The sequence below is a fragment of the Cheilinus undulatus genome, linkage group 16, assembly GCF_018320785.1.
Source record: "Cheilinus undulatus linkage group 16, ASM1832078v1, whole genome shotgun sequence".
NCBI classification, from domain to species: Eukaryota; Metazoa; Chordata; class Actinopteri; order Labriformes; family Labridae; genus Cheilinus; species Cheilinus undulatus.
The window spans coordinates 26,752,745-26,768,202 of record NC_054880.1 but is presented as its reverse complement, the minus strand read 5'-3'; the positions used below and the strand labels follow the sequence as shown (position 1 = coordinate 26,768,202).

General features: G+C 37.3%; 1 protein-coding gene across 2 annotated transcripts in view; it reads right to left on the bottom strand.

Moving 5' to 3' along the window:
• The window catches only part of top2b (DNA topoisomerase II beta), a 43,613-nt gene extending 30,606 nt beyond the window's left edge, over nucleotides 1–13,007 (bottom strand). For both annotated transcript variants that reach the window (XM_041808974.1, XM_041808975.1), the window contains exons 1-6: nucleotides 12,498–13,007; nucleotides 9,597–9,761; nucleotides 4,848–4,938; nucleotides 1,979–2,042; nucleotides 888–1,033; nucleotides 514–611 (exon numbers count right to left, since the gene is read on the bottom strand). In XM_041808974.1, the coding sequence (XP_041664908.1) occupies nucleotides 514–611; nucleotides 888–1,033; nucleotides 1,979–2,042; nucleotides 4,848–4,938; nucleotides 9,597–9,761; nucleotides 12,498–12,539 (606 nt within the window). In that variant the 5' untranslated portion in view covers nucleotides 12,540–13,007. The remainder of the gene's footprint in view (nucleotides 1–513; nucleotides 612–887; nucleotides 1,034–1,978; nucleotides 2,043–4,847; nucleotides 4,939–9,596; nucleotides 9,762–12,497) is intronic.
• Between the last annotated feature and the right edge of the window lie 2,451 nt (nucleotides 13,008–15,458).

Genomic DNA, 15,458 nt, shown 5'->3' with positions numbered 1-15,458 from the left:
GATAGAGATTCTTCGTGCTTGAGCCTTTAGTTGCAACTTGTTTTCGGCACTCTCTCCTAAAAACATTAATTTGCTGATCGTCTGATGTCTTAAAACAAAACCATTTCCAAATGATAGAGCCACTATTTTTCTTTTTACTGACTAACTCTTCGACTACACTCGTTTTGTTAGCGGTCTCCATGTCGTCTGTGTTGTTGTGGTGAGTGGGGGAGGGGAAGGGGGTCCTTGAGTTTCGTGAGGTCTCGGAGGGGGAGGGAGCGGTGGGCTTTTGAGTTTCGTGAAGTTTCTGAGGGCAAGGGAGGCAGGGAAGGAAAAAGAGCAACACAGTCAAGAGAAGTAGGCGAAATGGCGACTCGCGTTTAAGTATTTTTACGTAAAACTAATTATACCGATATAACGATATTGTCCTGTGTTATATCTCGTATAGAAATATATCAATATAGATTAAAATCTTGAGATATTGCCCTGCCCTAATAGAATACTCAGGGGGGTTTTCATAAGGGACATCCTCACCTGTTTGAAACTGTGTCTGTATTCTTTGCAGGCTGTTTCAACGGTGAACTTGGTACTGAAGATGTTGCAGAGTTTAGCACCATACCCATTCCTTCCACCTGAAGCAAAACACACAGTCATGATAGCACAACTTTTACCAGGATAACCTTTGAAAGATAGCTCAGAAGGTTTCAAAACAAGAGCCAGATTTTTAATATTTCGAGGTCAAAAAGGTCAAAATGTTTTGCTAATTCTCCACTGGTAGCATATGGGACCAGACACAAAACAAGCAGTAGTCACAGTAAAACAATTTTGAAAACCAGTTAAGAACCACTGAAAGGATGTTAACACAACTCTAATAATTATAATAGCTTTGTTTATTTAATTCTTCTGACCTGTGACTTTTTTCTCGTTGTCATCGTAGTTGCTTGAAGTGAGAAGGTGACCAAAAATAAGAGCTGGGACGTACATCTTCTCATCCTTGTGCTCCACCACAGGAATTCCTTTGCCATTGTTCCAGATAGAAATGATGTTCGACTCGCTGATGGAGACAGAAAAGACACAACTGAGTTTTATAATCTGTATAGCCTGAACAAAGAAAATCTAGGAACGTAGAAAAGACACCTGTTCTGTACCTTATACTTTGAGCTTGGCATACACCAGGGACCAAAGTCAATACCTATTTCCATTTATAACATAATACCTCAAAGAGTCCTGAGTAATTTTGTACACAAAACAAAACAGACTGGCAGACAACCCAAAATATTCCCCCAGCCAAGGCTGTCAGCAGCAGAGAGGTATGGAAATCTGTCACCCATCAGTGTCCCCCACCTCTGAAAGGACAGCATGCATCTGGGTTTGTGGTGACTGAAAATAATGACATCGGTGTTTAATAAGCTCACCCACAAACAGGCTGAGGGAGCTGTAGAGAGCAGCATTAACATCTCTATAGTACCACATTAGCAGCAGCAGAGACCCGAGTGCAGCAGAGCTAATGGTGTCATTTATACAGCAGCGGTCGTTACTGCAGAGACAGCAGCGGCTCGGCTGAAGGACACGCTGCTGTTTAAGCAGTCTGATGTGGATGCAGTTGGCAGGCTGGAGGTGTACCGCATATAAAGAGGAGCTCAATGCATCTCAGCACAGGCTCATTATACTCTTGTTCTGCTTGGATTCATGTCTCATATGTCCTCCATCTACTGCAGGGATTCACCAAGCCTCGTTATACACACAGCATGGAGAAGGCAGAATACTGAGCATAGGCAGAGCTTTAAGAGATTCACAGATGACTAAAAATGAAAATATAATCACATCCAGACACACAAAAAAAACATTTTCCCTCAAAAAAGGAGTTGACTATTAGTTTAAAGAATGTAAGAGCTTGTGAAATCGTACTTTCCTGAGGAAAAGCTGCAAATGCATCAAAAAAGATCAACTTTAGGCAATTATTCACACTCTTCTTCGTACTCTGAAACACTGTACTCACGGATCAATAGTGATCTTAATGCCAGTCATGTTCTTGTCTCTTTGTTTGTTGTCGGCTGCATTCACTGTCAAAGAAACAAGAAAAAAAGTTCAAAGGACTTGAGTGCCCAACATTATGCCTTCAACAAACAAACTAAAGGATGTAGTGAGGGATGTTTTTCATCATTAATAGTTAAAAAAAATGATAGACCAATAAATTTATAGATTATATTTGTTTTAATGTTAAGCAATAAAGAATACAGTATCTATTTTAGATTTGTTGTTTAACAGAAAGCTGTATAACGGAGATGCTGGATATTGATTTACCTCTGAAACTGGCCTGTTTCACCTTCCAGGGTTTAGATGTATCAGAGGGGTTTTGTGGCTCCTAAGCTGTTCTGGTAGTCTAAGCAATACTAGCCCTCAGTGTTGGTAATGTTTACATATCTGCCAGAGTTGCTACCTACACTGTCTATGGAGCAGTGAGAAACTCTGCCCATCCAATTTACGAAAGGAAAAAGATCAGATTCATTGTGGACTTTACAGTCTCCCTGAATAAGAGCAAGTCTAACCTGATGTGTAAACTGTGAGTGCTTACCTAAAATAGTTAACTTTCTTTAGAAACATGTCAAAAGTCTGAGTTCACTTCATATATACACATTCACCTACAGTAAAAATAGCCAGCAAGAGGTCTCCTGAATGCACAATAAAAACAACAGGATTTATCTTCATGTCAAAGACAGGTGTTATGGTTTAATGAGCGACTACGTTAACTGGAATATGTCTGCTATCTTAATAAGAGAGATATTTTGGATATTTTAAATATAACACACACGGTTCTGCTTTATTAACACGATGATGACCACTGACAGCTTTAGCCAAAAGTCACCAGGTAACATGGTCACTTGTTAAACTATTACACTTGCTCTCCAGCAGTGACAGCTTTACATTTATTATGATGACACTTCTGATAGATACTTTTGTTGCTTAATCCCACACATTGTATTCATATTAAATTATTTTGCAATTTAAGAACAAATTGTCATGGTTGTTTGAGGCAATAATGTAAACACACGGAGGAAACTCTGTGTAAAACGATCCTCTGCACTTAAAAAGAAAATGCTCCAGTGTAGTGATTCCCAACCTCTATTCCTTTGCGGACCCCAGGTTGGGAACCAAGGCTCTAGTGGGTCACTGAGCCCTACATTTAGCCCTGTCCATAGAAAAACCAACCCTGGTAGTGGTGAAACACTTTATAACAGTCCAACTCCATCATTCTATCACACATAACATGCAGTCATTTCACATGTTTACAGCAGCTTTATTCCAACATATCTAGTCTGTTTGGAGGAAATTTTCAAAATTTGCTTTGCAGTCTTTAACTCATTGCTTCAGTACAAGTTCAGACTAGTGCTGATAATTTTGAAAAAATAATCTAATTGTGATTTTTTTCCCACTTCATTGCAATTTAATATGAGATCATTTTCAAGTTCCTCATTTTATTTATTTTTTCAACAATCACAAGACATAAATCATTCCATAGTACAACCAACACAATGTTAAATTAAACCAGGGCTGAAAATTTCAATTTGGACTGTTGTATTAAAAGCAGGGATACATTTTTTGTCACTCTCATTTTGATTAAGAAAAACATCTACAAAATTAGGAAAGTTGGATTTTTTGTGAACTATTAGACACTAGAATCATTGCATGATGTGTAGGGAATACCATCTCTTCTTTGAAAAATTTATAAAACAGTATTTTGACACATTTTAGCCCAAAGAAACATTGCACCATCTGCGATTTGAAAATTGCAGCAGGCCATATAGCACTGCCCAAGTTCAGACTTAGAATGAAGAAGTTCAAAGCTCAATTCAAGTCCGCTGTCCAAAAAATGAACTAATCTGAATTCAGATTTTCTTGCCTGCACTAAGCTTCTACTTTTCAGAGATAAAAAAAACGCCTTCTTGTAGTCATCAATTACTCCAAAGTTTTACTGAAATGAAGGCTATGAACTCTAAACTGTTAAAAAGTCTTGGTTTTATGAATATCATCGGCACCAATATCTGCTCCTGCACTGTACCTTATTACACAGACTGGCAGTAGTATCCACACAATGAAACGGGGTCATTAATCAGACACCTTTACAAAACACTTCGCCAAGATGAAAGCAATCATCAACATCTCTTTCATATGGTGAACAGCATCGTTTAAAACCTGATTACGATGAAGCACTTTAGTATCAGAGCTATTAGAGAGAGCATCACTCCCACATTTTACTGACCCATTAAAACTAACAAATCGACTATTAAACTGATTATTAACCTTTATGAACTGAGGAAAGCTGACTGAGCATGCTTTCACTAAACAAGGGAACACAGAGCTGTTCTTGTGGTAAGAATTTGTCAGCTGAATTTGAAGTGGCAGTTAACTCCATTGTTTTCGGTGCATAGTATGAAAAAAACTTTTATTCGCCTTCTTAAGCCTTATTTCGTTTTTTTTAATTCAAACTTGTTTACAGCCAATCATACTGTTGGTCATGAATGGCATGGATACAGCTTAAGAGCAAAACTACAGATACAGTCAAGTGAAACTGTGAAGCAGATTTTATCAGATGGTGATTTGTTTTGTCAAGAACACTAAATCAATTTTTCAGGTACCATCTTTTTTCCAACAAGTGTCTTTATTCATGCAGCAAACACAGATGATCTCACAGAAGAAAACTAATCTCCACATACAGTTGTAGATCAAAGCTGCTGAGCAGTGCCAACAGCAGGCTGTGAGTCAGTGACTGACATTTATACAAAGATATTACAAATTCAGCCTCCAAGTTTAAGAGGAGACAGTCTTAAAAATGATTATACAACAGTTAAAGGGTACTTTCAACTCACCCAGAATTTCATCAAAGATTTTGTACAGTCCAGGGACATAGGTGATTTCTCTCTGGTTCATCCCGACGTCTTCATCAAAAACCCACATTTGCTGAAAAACAGAAAGAAAAAGATTAATTATTCAAGTCAGAGGTGGATTACATAGAGAACATGCACTTCACTGTGGGAGCCCATCTTTGTCGGATGGGACGAGAAACAGGAAGGTCCCCTGAGATAACGTTGAAAAGACATCCTGGAAGCTGTACATTGTATAATGAGTGGTTGCCTTTGTATCCTTGCTACATACAGTTCAACAGAGTCATAATATCAAAATAACAGAGAAGAAACCTGGGGAACAGAAAACATAATGAAGTGGTTTCATTACAGGCATGGAGATTCAGTCAGTCTTTAGTGTAATCAGTCTTTTGTGCCAAATCACAGGATATAAATATTTTCACACCTCCCTACTTTCTCATAGTGAATACTCCTGATTAAATCCTGATGTTTTCCTATCAGTTCACTTGGACTTCATGAGAAAAACCTCGAAGGCTTGCGGGAGAAAATCCTGATGAAAAATTTGGCTAACTGCATTCATACATGCAGCTCACCTCAAAGGCTGCAAGAGTTTTTTTCAGGAGTTCTGTCAAGTGAGAAAGTAATAACAGTAGGGTCTTTATAATATTAGAAAAATAAATGTATTTATGCTACTATTAAAAATACTATATTATCAATACCTGTTTTAATGCCACCACTACAAATATATTTTTGCCACCAAACTTTTGGGTAAATTCTTCTTTTGAATTAAAACAGCTTTATGTTGTTTATGTATTTAGGGTTGCTGCACACTTTTCAAAAGAAAACTCAAGACTTTTTAAGACCCAACCAAAAAAATTAACATTTTTGCACTATGTAAATAGCACAAGGGCTGTCCGACCAATTATTGAGGCTGATATTTAATATTTTACCCATCGGTGGTATAAGCCTTTTATTGTACGGATAGTCGATAAAGTTATTTAATCAATACAGTGTCTTCCCCTCTGACTTTATTTTCACAGTTTCTCCAAATGTCCTGTACACAACACAATCTGATTGGCTAGATGTCACATGAGGACTAGCCAATCAACATTTAATCCTGGGTGCCTCACCTCCTGTTTTCCTGTTTCTACTGTGTTGCTCTGTGCTGTTTTTCTTGCTGATAGAGTGAGGGCAAAGTGGTTTATTTTCCTTCATTTTTTTTATCATGCAATTTTTCTTTTGCCAAATAAAGTACATTTTAGGGATGCCCGATATAGTGGCCTGATAAATGTGTTGGCAGATGTTATATTAAAAAGGCAACTAGAAATTAAAACTTCGGCCGATCTTTAAAATTGATTCTTTGGCTGTGAACATCAGCATATATCGACTGTAAATTTTTGCCAATTGTAAAAACAAACGTGTAAAGTTTAAGGCTGGGCCAACAGACCTATACCAGCTGAGGTCTTTTTCTTAGTTCATTCTCAATCTTCTGACTTCAAGTGTGTTTTAAGAAAGTTTGTTTATCCTTTCACAGTAAAATGTGTTCAAAGGACTGTAGTTTTAGGTATGAGATATATTTGAATATCTGTATCAATATCAGCTCAAATTATTCTGTAAATATCGGATATCTGCAAAAAAAAAAAAAAAAAATCCAATATCGTGCATCCCTAGTTCATTTTGTACCTCAGTGCATAATAAATGCATATCAGTTCCAAATATTGGTTATCTGTGGCATGAGCAACTAATCCGTATTGGTATTGCCCCCAAAAACCAGTATCAGTCGACCCTAACTTAGGGATTTTTGGATTTCCCTGAAGAGTTATTTTTTTATTTAAGTCAAATTTCTTTATACTTGCATCTTTGTGAATTTGTATTGAATAACAATGACCTAGATGCTGTAAAATATCAAGTATATTGTGAAACAATTTTAAGACTGGATCTGCGGGAACCTTGGTATACAGTTCTTTTTCCATTTCCCTTTTGGCAGCTTTGGCTAAAAATACGAACTTTCCTGTAAAATTTGGTACTTTATTAATCATCAATTATTCAAAAAGCAGGAAATGTATAAAACAAGCAGTATGATATGTTTAAAAAATGACTTCTAAATAACATAATTATTCACCTTTAATAACAGGAAAACTACTTCAAAGCTGATATAAATGTAACATTACTGATATTGAAGCCAAAATAAGTTTGAACATTTGGTATATCAGTCCCTTATTTTAAAAGTGATTTAAAAGTATAACTGTTCTCTTAAAAACTGAAAAAATACTAACAATGACAACTCTCTGCATTTGTATTTCAAAAGGATTTTTTAAGCCTTTATTTGATTTACCTTTCTATCAAATGATATAAAAAAAAACACTCAACATATTTTTATTGAGTAAGCAAACAATTTAATTTCAAAATTACACATTACAGATCCCTTACTTATCCCTCTTCCAGCCTAGATTATTAATGTTTATATAGCAGATGAACAGCTGAAGTTTGGAAATCTTATAGGTTATTATATGACTTTTCAACAAAGAAACATTTTCTGAAAGATGAAAATGCAAATTAAGTAAACTGCACAACTTGACGAAGTAAATTAGAAGCAAGTGACTTGTTTGTAGTTATGGGATGAGAAGTCCGTTCAACAACTATAAAGGCTTTTTGTCTTCATGGGTGTTTGTTATGAAGCAGCTCTTTGTTTTGTTTGTTTACATGATGCTGGACAGTTACAGCTGCAACACTCCCGTTATTTTTAGAAAGTGAAACTAAGCAAGCTGCGAATTACACAAGAGTTTGTTTACTACAGCACACTGCTGGGCTGCACCGTTATTTACACATCAGCGAGGACGGAGAGCAGAATAGCATCAAAAAATGTATTTTAATGAGCACTGTGCCCCAAAATCTGTGATCAATGGCATCTTCTTGGATACACAATCCCATGGTTGATTTTATGCAAACACATTATCAAAAAACTGTCAGCTATGTCTCTGGTTTTCAACACTTTAATGAAATAGTCAAAGCCAGGTCATGTTGGAGGATCAGGCAGCAGCTTATCTCAAAAATGACAAAGCAAAAATAGTGATTAACTGTATCATGTAAGTTGATAAAAATGCCCTTAATGTCAACAAAAGAGGGAAATTACAGATTTTAATGGTTCATATCGGTTATGCTTTCTATTTAATGGTGTTTAAGTTTGTAACCTCTGATGCTGTATGGACTAATGAGCAAAAACAAGACCCGGTTCCTTGCAGCTGGCTTCTTATCAGTAACGATACAGTCTTCCCTGATCACCACGCCTCATCATGTGACCCTTTTCCAAAAGAAAACAAATGGCAGTTAGCGCCACAAGATTAACTTCTTAAAGACTCTGATCAAGGGCTACTTCTGCCTGCATGTGTAGGAGGTGAGGGATTATTCTAGCCATCCCATGTCCAGCAGTGTTGTCAGCTCTACATCAAGCACTGATAAGTGGAAACTTTATTTTAACAAGATAAAACTGCCAGTGTGACAAAGTCTACAAGCGATAAATCAAACAATATTTATACCTGTCCTGATATCACACTTGTTAGCTTCACTGCTCTCTAGCTGTAATGAATGCAATTTCTGCATCTTTATAAGACATAAAAGGGACTGGAGGTGTTTTCATGGAGCATTCACACAACTGCTCTGTAACTAAAGTCCATCTTTAGACAGTTATATTGGCTCACTGAATGTGTTGTGATGTTTTATGTTCCTGTCTGTTAATTCACATTACGCCGTTGTGGGAGTGAGAAAGACCAAGGCACAACAGGAGCTCACCATACACCTAGACCACATTTGCAGAAAGCATTTGGATACTAAGTGGTCATCCTTAATGCTCTGTGTGGATGAACTTTAGTGTGTACTGAAAACAGGTTGATATCTGATAGCTCAGTCTGCATGCAGAGGTGGTCTGGGATGCCTTCATCTGGACTGGATTGGTTGTGTAGATGCAACAAGTACTTCCACACATTAAGACCACCCCTTTAACCAACATCATCTGCTAATAAACAGGAAGCATGGCTGTATTAATGTCGGCCCATCCCCTCTCAGAGTGATGGAGATGCAGCTCATTAAAGACGTTTGGATTATTTTGCTCAGCTCAGTAATAAGAGCTGATCTTTCAGCTCCTTGGCTGTTCTTGATTTGGAACCATTTTGCCTTTTTTTATATTTTTAAACAAAAAAATTAGGGAAAAAGGAAACTGTCTTGCAAATGGGAGCCAGTTACTGCTGCTCATGAAAGGAGCCTGCTCTCAGAACCAGCTCATCCATGAACGACACATCTCCCTCATAATTTTTCTAACCATTTCCTAACTAATGTATCCTTTAAAATCATGTTTATGACAACACGAGGGAAAAGCTATAAAAGAGAAAAGGCTAGCATGTGGCTAATTCCCCTGCATTCATTCTTATCAGCAGCAGCTTCACTGCACACAGCGTGTAGGGATACCAAGCCACAGTAAGAGAGCCACAGAACTGATGTATGGACTGTTGTTTAAATAAGAGGCAGACAAGTGCATTATGATATCGAGTATGATACATTAATGCACTGTAAGACCACAGGCACGGGTTTCTTGCAACTTTTGATGGGCTCATTCCTCTTTCTAATGAAATATAACTCCCAAGTTCTTTTGAGTCTAAGCTGCAGACTCACCAGTTTACAGCCGCAGCCCTTATATTAAATTTTCTAACGCCCTCCCTGTCCAGTTATAGAGGACTTTGTTTATGCCTGCTGTGGACTCACCTGGGTGATGGGCTCAACGCTGCCGATGTACGTATCAGGACGGAGAAGAATGTGCTCGAGCTGAGTCTTCTTCTGGTACACTCGCTCCACAGACAACTTGGAGCTGGCCTTGTCTTTCTTTGCTCCTTCCATCTTGCCGCCGTCACCTCTGCCATTCGCAGCCTCCTGTTTGGTAGAGTTGTTTTTGTTATTAATAGGCACATAACTCTTTTAACAAAGCCCCGGGACCTTCAGGGACACAAGCCAGTCAACAGTGCTGTTGACAGCAGATTATCAGGGCTCAACGCCAACAGGGAAAATCCTCGTCCTCACTCTGGTTTTAAGGTTTTGGTGAAAGATAGTACTATCTGGTAAATACTGTTAGAAAAGGTGGCTGTTGTTGGTTCCTATTTCAAGCTAAAGAAATACTTTGGTAAGTCAAATGTTACTGATAATTTCTTAGTGTCAGAAAGTGGATGTAATTTTATGGCATATTCATGAGGCAAATTATAAATATCAAAATCAATTGCAACGCATTTTCAGTGTGTCGCATATTGATTGTTTTAAACAAAATAATGTCCCTAATTTTGTTGTAAAAAAATAAATAAAAATAAAAATAAGGAGAACATTCAAAGAAAAACTCATTTTCATATTTTGTTGCATTAAGGTTTTTAAATCAGGTTCAGGTAATGAAAATAATTCTGCATCTGCAAGTTGCCGAGTAAATGTTGGCTATCTGGTATCACTATTACATATTAACACCTTAAAGCCTGATAAATTAAAATAATAGCCAGAAAAATCTCAATTTTTGGAACTGAAATGTTTATTCAACCCCTTACCATAATCAAAAAAATTACATTAGGCATTTCTGGCAACTGATAATCCACTGGAGGGCATTTTTGTCATTTATCAAATTGTATTCATAAGGATTCTAACTAATGTATCCATCATGTTGATAAGATAGAGCTCTCATAAATGTGTGTTTTAAACGTGATACAATAGGCTTTAAGGGGATCATCTCAGTAGGTGATTCTTTTGCCAAATCAATAGTTTGAGATATATTTTATATTCCCATATCGTGCAGTAGAAAAACAGAACAGACTAATGATCAGTGATCACAAAAATTGAGGATGGGTTTTAAAGTTGAGCAGTGAACAGTCTTTTTTCTTCTTGTCATTTCTTTCTATAATATCGATCACAGATTTCAATAAGTTTCCTATTCAAATGGCTTGTTTTTACTGTCATATTTCTGTCTTTGTATTCTATGTTGCAGTTTTATTGGTATTTTTTCTGTTCAATTTTGAACTCTTGCTTTGCTTTTTTGTGATACCAACTTTGTCAACAACTGTGGCAGAGGAGAAAATGACCTGACAGAGGGTAAAGTTTCCAGGTCTATAGCTGTTGCAAATGCAACGCCAGAGTTTCTTTACATTTTTACTTTTGAAAATGTACTTAGGTAGAGGTAAAATATAATAAAAAGTTTATTCATAAAGCACTTTTCCAAACTTCAGTTACAAAGTTAAAAATATAAAATCTAATTAAGTAAAAGTACGTCTATCAAAGTTAACTCAAAATACCAAATACAGAATACCAAGAATCTAGTTTTGATTGGGGGGTCATACAGTAAAATATTATCTTTCCCTTCAGGGCACCGAACATTTAAGAATATGGATCCATGCTAATGACCCTTGTGTATTTACTGCTTAACTGCAATCAAAGCCAGCTTCATGTAGTAGACATAAGCTTGGACTTCCTTCTTTTGGCTTTTCATTTTCTACTCAGCAACAGATGTTTCCTTAAATGCACTGAAGAAAAAAACTTCCCCCAAAATATTCTTAAGTAGTCTAAAACTAAAATTACTTATTTTAAAAACCACACAAACAACTACTCAATTACAATAGTGTGAGTAAATGTAGTGAGTTACTTTCCACCCTTGCCAGGAGACTATGACTATGAATGCTGGTGAGAAGTGCTCTGAAACTGAGGCTGTGGATGCTACCAGCACAAAAAACAGCTGTGGACAAAGGCCCTAAACTCCACAAACTTTACACTTCACAACATAGGATTCAGGATTTTGGTCCTTTCTTACATTCTGCTAGAAGCAAGCTGACCAATTGCTAGAGTTATCTGCAGAAATGTTTGAAGACCAATGCTGATAAATTCCTTTTAGGCTATTATCTGCTTATACTTTTATTATGCTATATACTAGTCATCCTTATTATCAGTATCATTTACTTATAGCGAATTCTTGTTTAAATACCAAACATTAATTCTCTATTTAGACTGAACGTTTTAAATAGTTAAAATTGAGGTTAATGAGCACATTGCTGTTAAAGTTTCTAACTGTAGACAATCTCTGCCGAGCACTGAACCAAACAATTCATGCCCCGTTACACCCACCGATGACCAGATGAAATCAGAAGAAATATACCATGTTATTCTATCGCAATATAATGACTGAAACGATGTGGTCTTATCATCCTTTATCTCGTTTGAAAATATGTACCTTAAAAGCTCGATACATTACCCAGCCCTAGTTTCTATTGTACGTTGAGATTTAATCATGAATGAACACGGCGACGTAAAGTTTAACCAAGTTACTCATCTTAAGAGAGATGTTAACAAAACTCTCCGCACTATAACCCGGATTTTATTCAGCATCTAATGTTACAAGGTGTACATGTATGTGTTTAAACCAGTCATGCATGAGGAAACCCGTTTAAATACTGACTAAATATGTTTAAACGGAAACTGCAGCCTATTCTTCATGGGAGAGTACACACAGTGTACTGGGGGATTTAAATGCTAGCTAAAGCGAGATGGCTAACCATGTTTAGTAAACATATCGTGTTGTAATTGGGAGATTTAGTTATTTAAAAAAACATTATTCCTTTATTATAGCTGTATTACAAATTAACTTACCAGCCATGCCAGACCCCCGCTGCCTGCTGCTCCGTTGGACATGTTCCCTTTGTGATCCTGTTTGCTGTGATGCAGCTCTCAAAATGTCTTCAGCTCCTGGTAAATTAAAAGTCCGTCTGCATAACAAAGGTCCTAGTTTCTGAAAGAAGCCCAGGCTTGTTTATCTCTCATGTTTTCCTTGCTTTGTCAAAGATAATCCTTCGAGTGAATCAAAACAAGCAGAGGAGGGGAGTGTATCGGCGGCTTTTGTTAAAATCGACAAGCGGTGAGCACTTTAGGCCTAAACTTCCAACAAAGATGCTAGCCGGGCTACTTACTGCTAAATAAATACTATACAACACACACACGTTAAATAGGCTTAAAATTTCATATGCAAACTCAGCAGGATAAAATAGAAGTTAGAAAGAAAGTGGTCTGAAAGGAATTCATTAAATATGTTTCATTTAAAAATAAAACGAGTATCGGCTAGCAGTAGCGTCCGCTGTCCGGCTCCTCCATCTGCAAGATAGACGGCGAATCGTCTCGCGGATGAACCGACCAATGAGGAGACTGCTTTTCAAAGGCACCGGTATTTCAACCAATGAGAGGGCACAAAACATTATGACCTATGCTCCTTTTTAACACAAGATGGCGGCAAAAATCCACTCGAGCGTCATCACTCAGAAACCAGACAGTGTGTAATTTAATAAAACATTGCCTTGGTCTTGTACTTACAGAGAAAATCGCGTCATTTCCAGCTTTTATGAAGCCTAAACAACATGTTTAATCACATTACAGACAGAAAATATGATTTTTCTTTGTACTCAGGGGCGGTTTTAGTCATTTTGAGGCCCCAGGCAAATAACAATATCAGGACATTCTCCATTTTGTTTCAAACTGCCACTTTAGAAAGATGTTTGAAGCATTTAATTTAGGATAACTAAGGTACAAAACTACTTAATAAAAGGACATGCTTAAATCTGAGCAAGCAGTGCTTACTGCACAGTAAACATTGTTTTATGGATTTAATATTTAGGGCTTGAGCACCAACCTTGGAGATGGGACCCTATTTAAAGTGCAGTTTTTTAAAATCATTTTTTCCCACCAAATTTATTGCTGATTTGGAGGCCTCAAGCATGCTCAAAAACTCACCAAATTTTTCAGACCTATCCATAAATTTCACATAAATTAAATTTTGTGTATGTGCACCAAAAGGACCCCAAAAGGCCTTTTCTGTGGACCCCTCAACAAAGTCTGAGCTACATGCATGAAAGTCAGGTCAAGTCAAGGTCAAATTTGGCATTATTTGATGTTTTACAGGTCTCACATCTAAAGACTGTCCTCTGATGGATTTAATCTGATGGACGCCTGCATTTTTTTTTACTGATTCTAGACAAGTTGGTGATCTTAAGCTGTGCTCTGTAGGAGTTTTCGCTATACAATGGGCTGCAATGTGGCCCCATAGTTTAAGTTACGACTTTTTCTCCTCCAAAACACTTTCAACCATTCAGCACAAGAAGACCATTTAGCCAAGGGGGATGATTTTTGGTGTGCATATAGATCTCTCCTTATACCAACAAAAAGCCTCTTGGACCCATACCCAAATCCCAACAGGAAGTCCACCAGCTTCAGTTCAATTTCTAAATTAGGCTTTTTTGATGCTGCTAAAGTACTTTTGTAACAGTTGTGCATATTATTCTGTGTTCTTCAACATTTTCTGACAAGACAACAGTATCCCAATGAACAGGCCTGCATGCAAACATCTTCCCATCAGAGCACACTCTTCCCAAGTGACACAATTAAGCAATTTATTTACTTCTCTTGGTTTCCTGAAGCTATGTTTTTGATTCGCTTCATTTGTATGATAAAGGTCTAGACCCCTATCGATATTTAAATGTCTTAAATATCAATTTCATGGTTTTGCTGTAATGCTACCTACTGTAAGAAGGCTCTTTTTTTTTTTTACATTAAAATTATCAGGCCTTGCCTGACCACTTCTACATACTGCCTCCTAGTGTTGACAAGGATTACTGCCTCATTACAGATCTGTGAGGAAATGGTGTCTGTGCTGTGCTTCTGCAAACTACACAGCTTACCAACATTTTGTGGTTGTGTGACACATCTGCAATAGCAACACACCCTGTGAGGTTGCGAGGGCCCTTTATCACCACTTGCAGCTTTAATTCCATATGGATTGATTGTTAGGAGCAAGTGGGCTGACTTGGTCTTATGGAGAGAAGCCAGGCCACCAGACGCTCTCCAGCATGCCCTTAACCCCCAAGTCTGGCTCCAGGGAGCTGCCCTACACTTCTGGGTGAAGTTTCCTCTGGAGCTGAGGATGGCAGGTTTCAGCTTTAGAGAAAGGCCGGGTTCAGAGGAATCCAGAGGGAGCCCAGAGTAGAGCCACTGCTCCATTGCAATGATAATTTTGGCGACTATTTTAAATTTTGTATATAGATTAGAAATAACTGCCCAGTATTAGTCACATTTTAGTTGTTTTTACTCTAGAAAGGTTTAGTCTAGTTTTAGTTGACAAAAACTCAAAAAATTGTTCAGTACTAGTAAAACAATAAGTTATTACATTTTAGTCTTTACTTTTAGTCACTGCACCCATTTTCTTTGAACTCATAAACCAAATTGCAAAATTAATATCAATGTGAAATACTTATATTAATGCAATACAAATACTTACACTGATTTAAAATACACTGATGAAAAATACTAACATACCTTATATACAATAAAGAAATACGACATCCTGCAGTCTAGAACTGTTATTTTGGCCTCTTTGATAAAAACTAAACTTACTTTTTTCAGAGATTTTTTTTTAAAAATGGAAGACCTATTTTTGGAAAAAAGGCAGACTTAGATTATTAGCCATAGTTTTGGTAGACCTGTGGTGGTCTGAACATCTATCAGGATTCCTCCTGGGCCCTCCCCTTGGAGGTCTTCTGGGCATGTCGAACTGGGAGACCCCAGGTT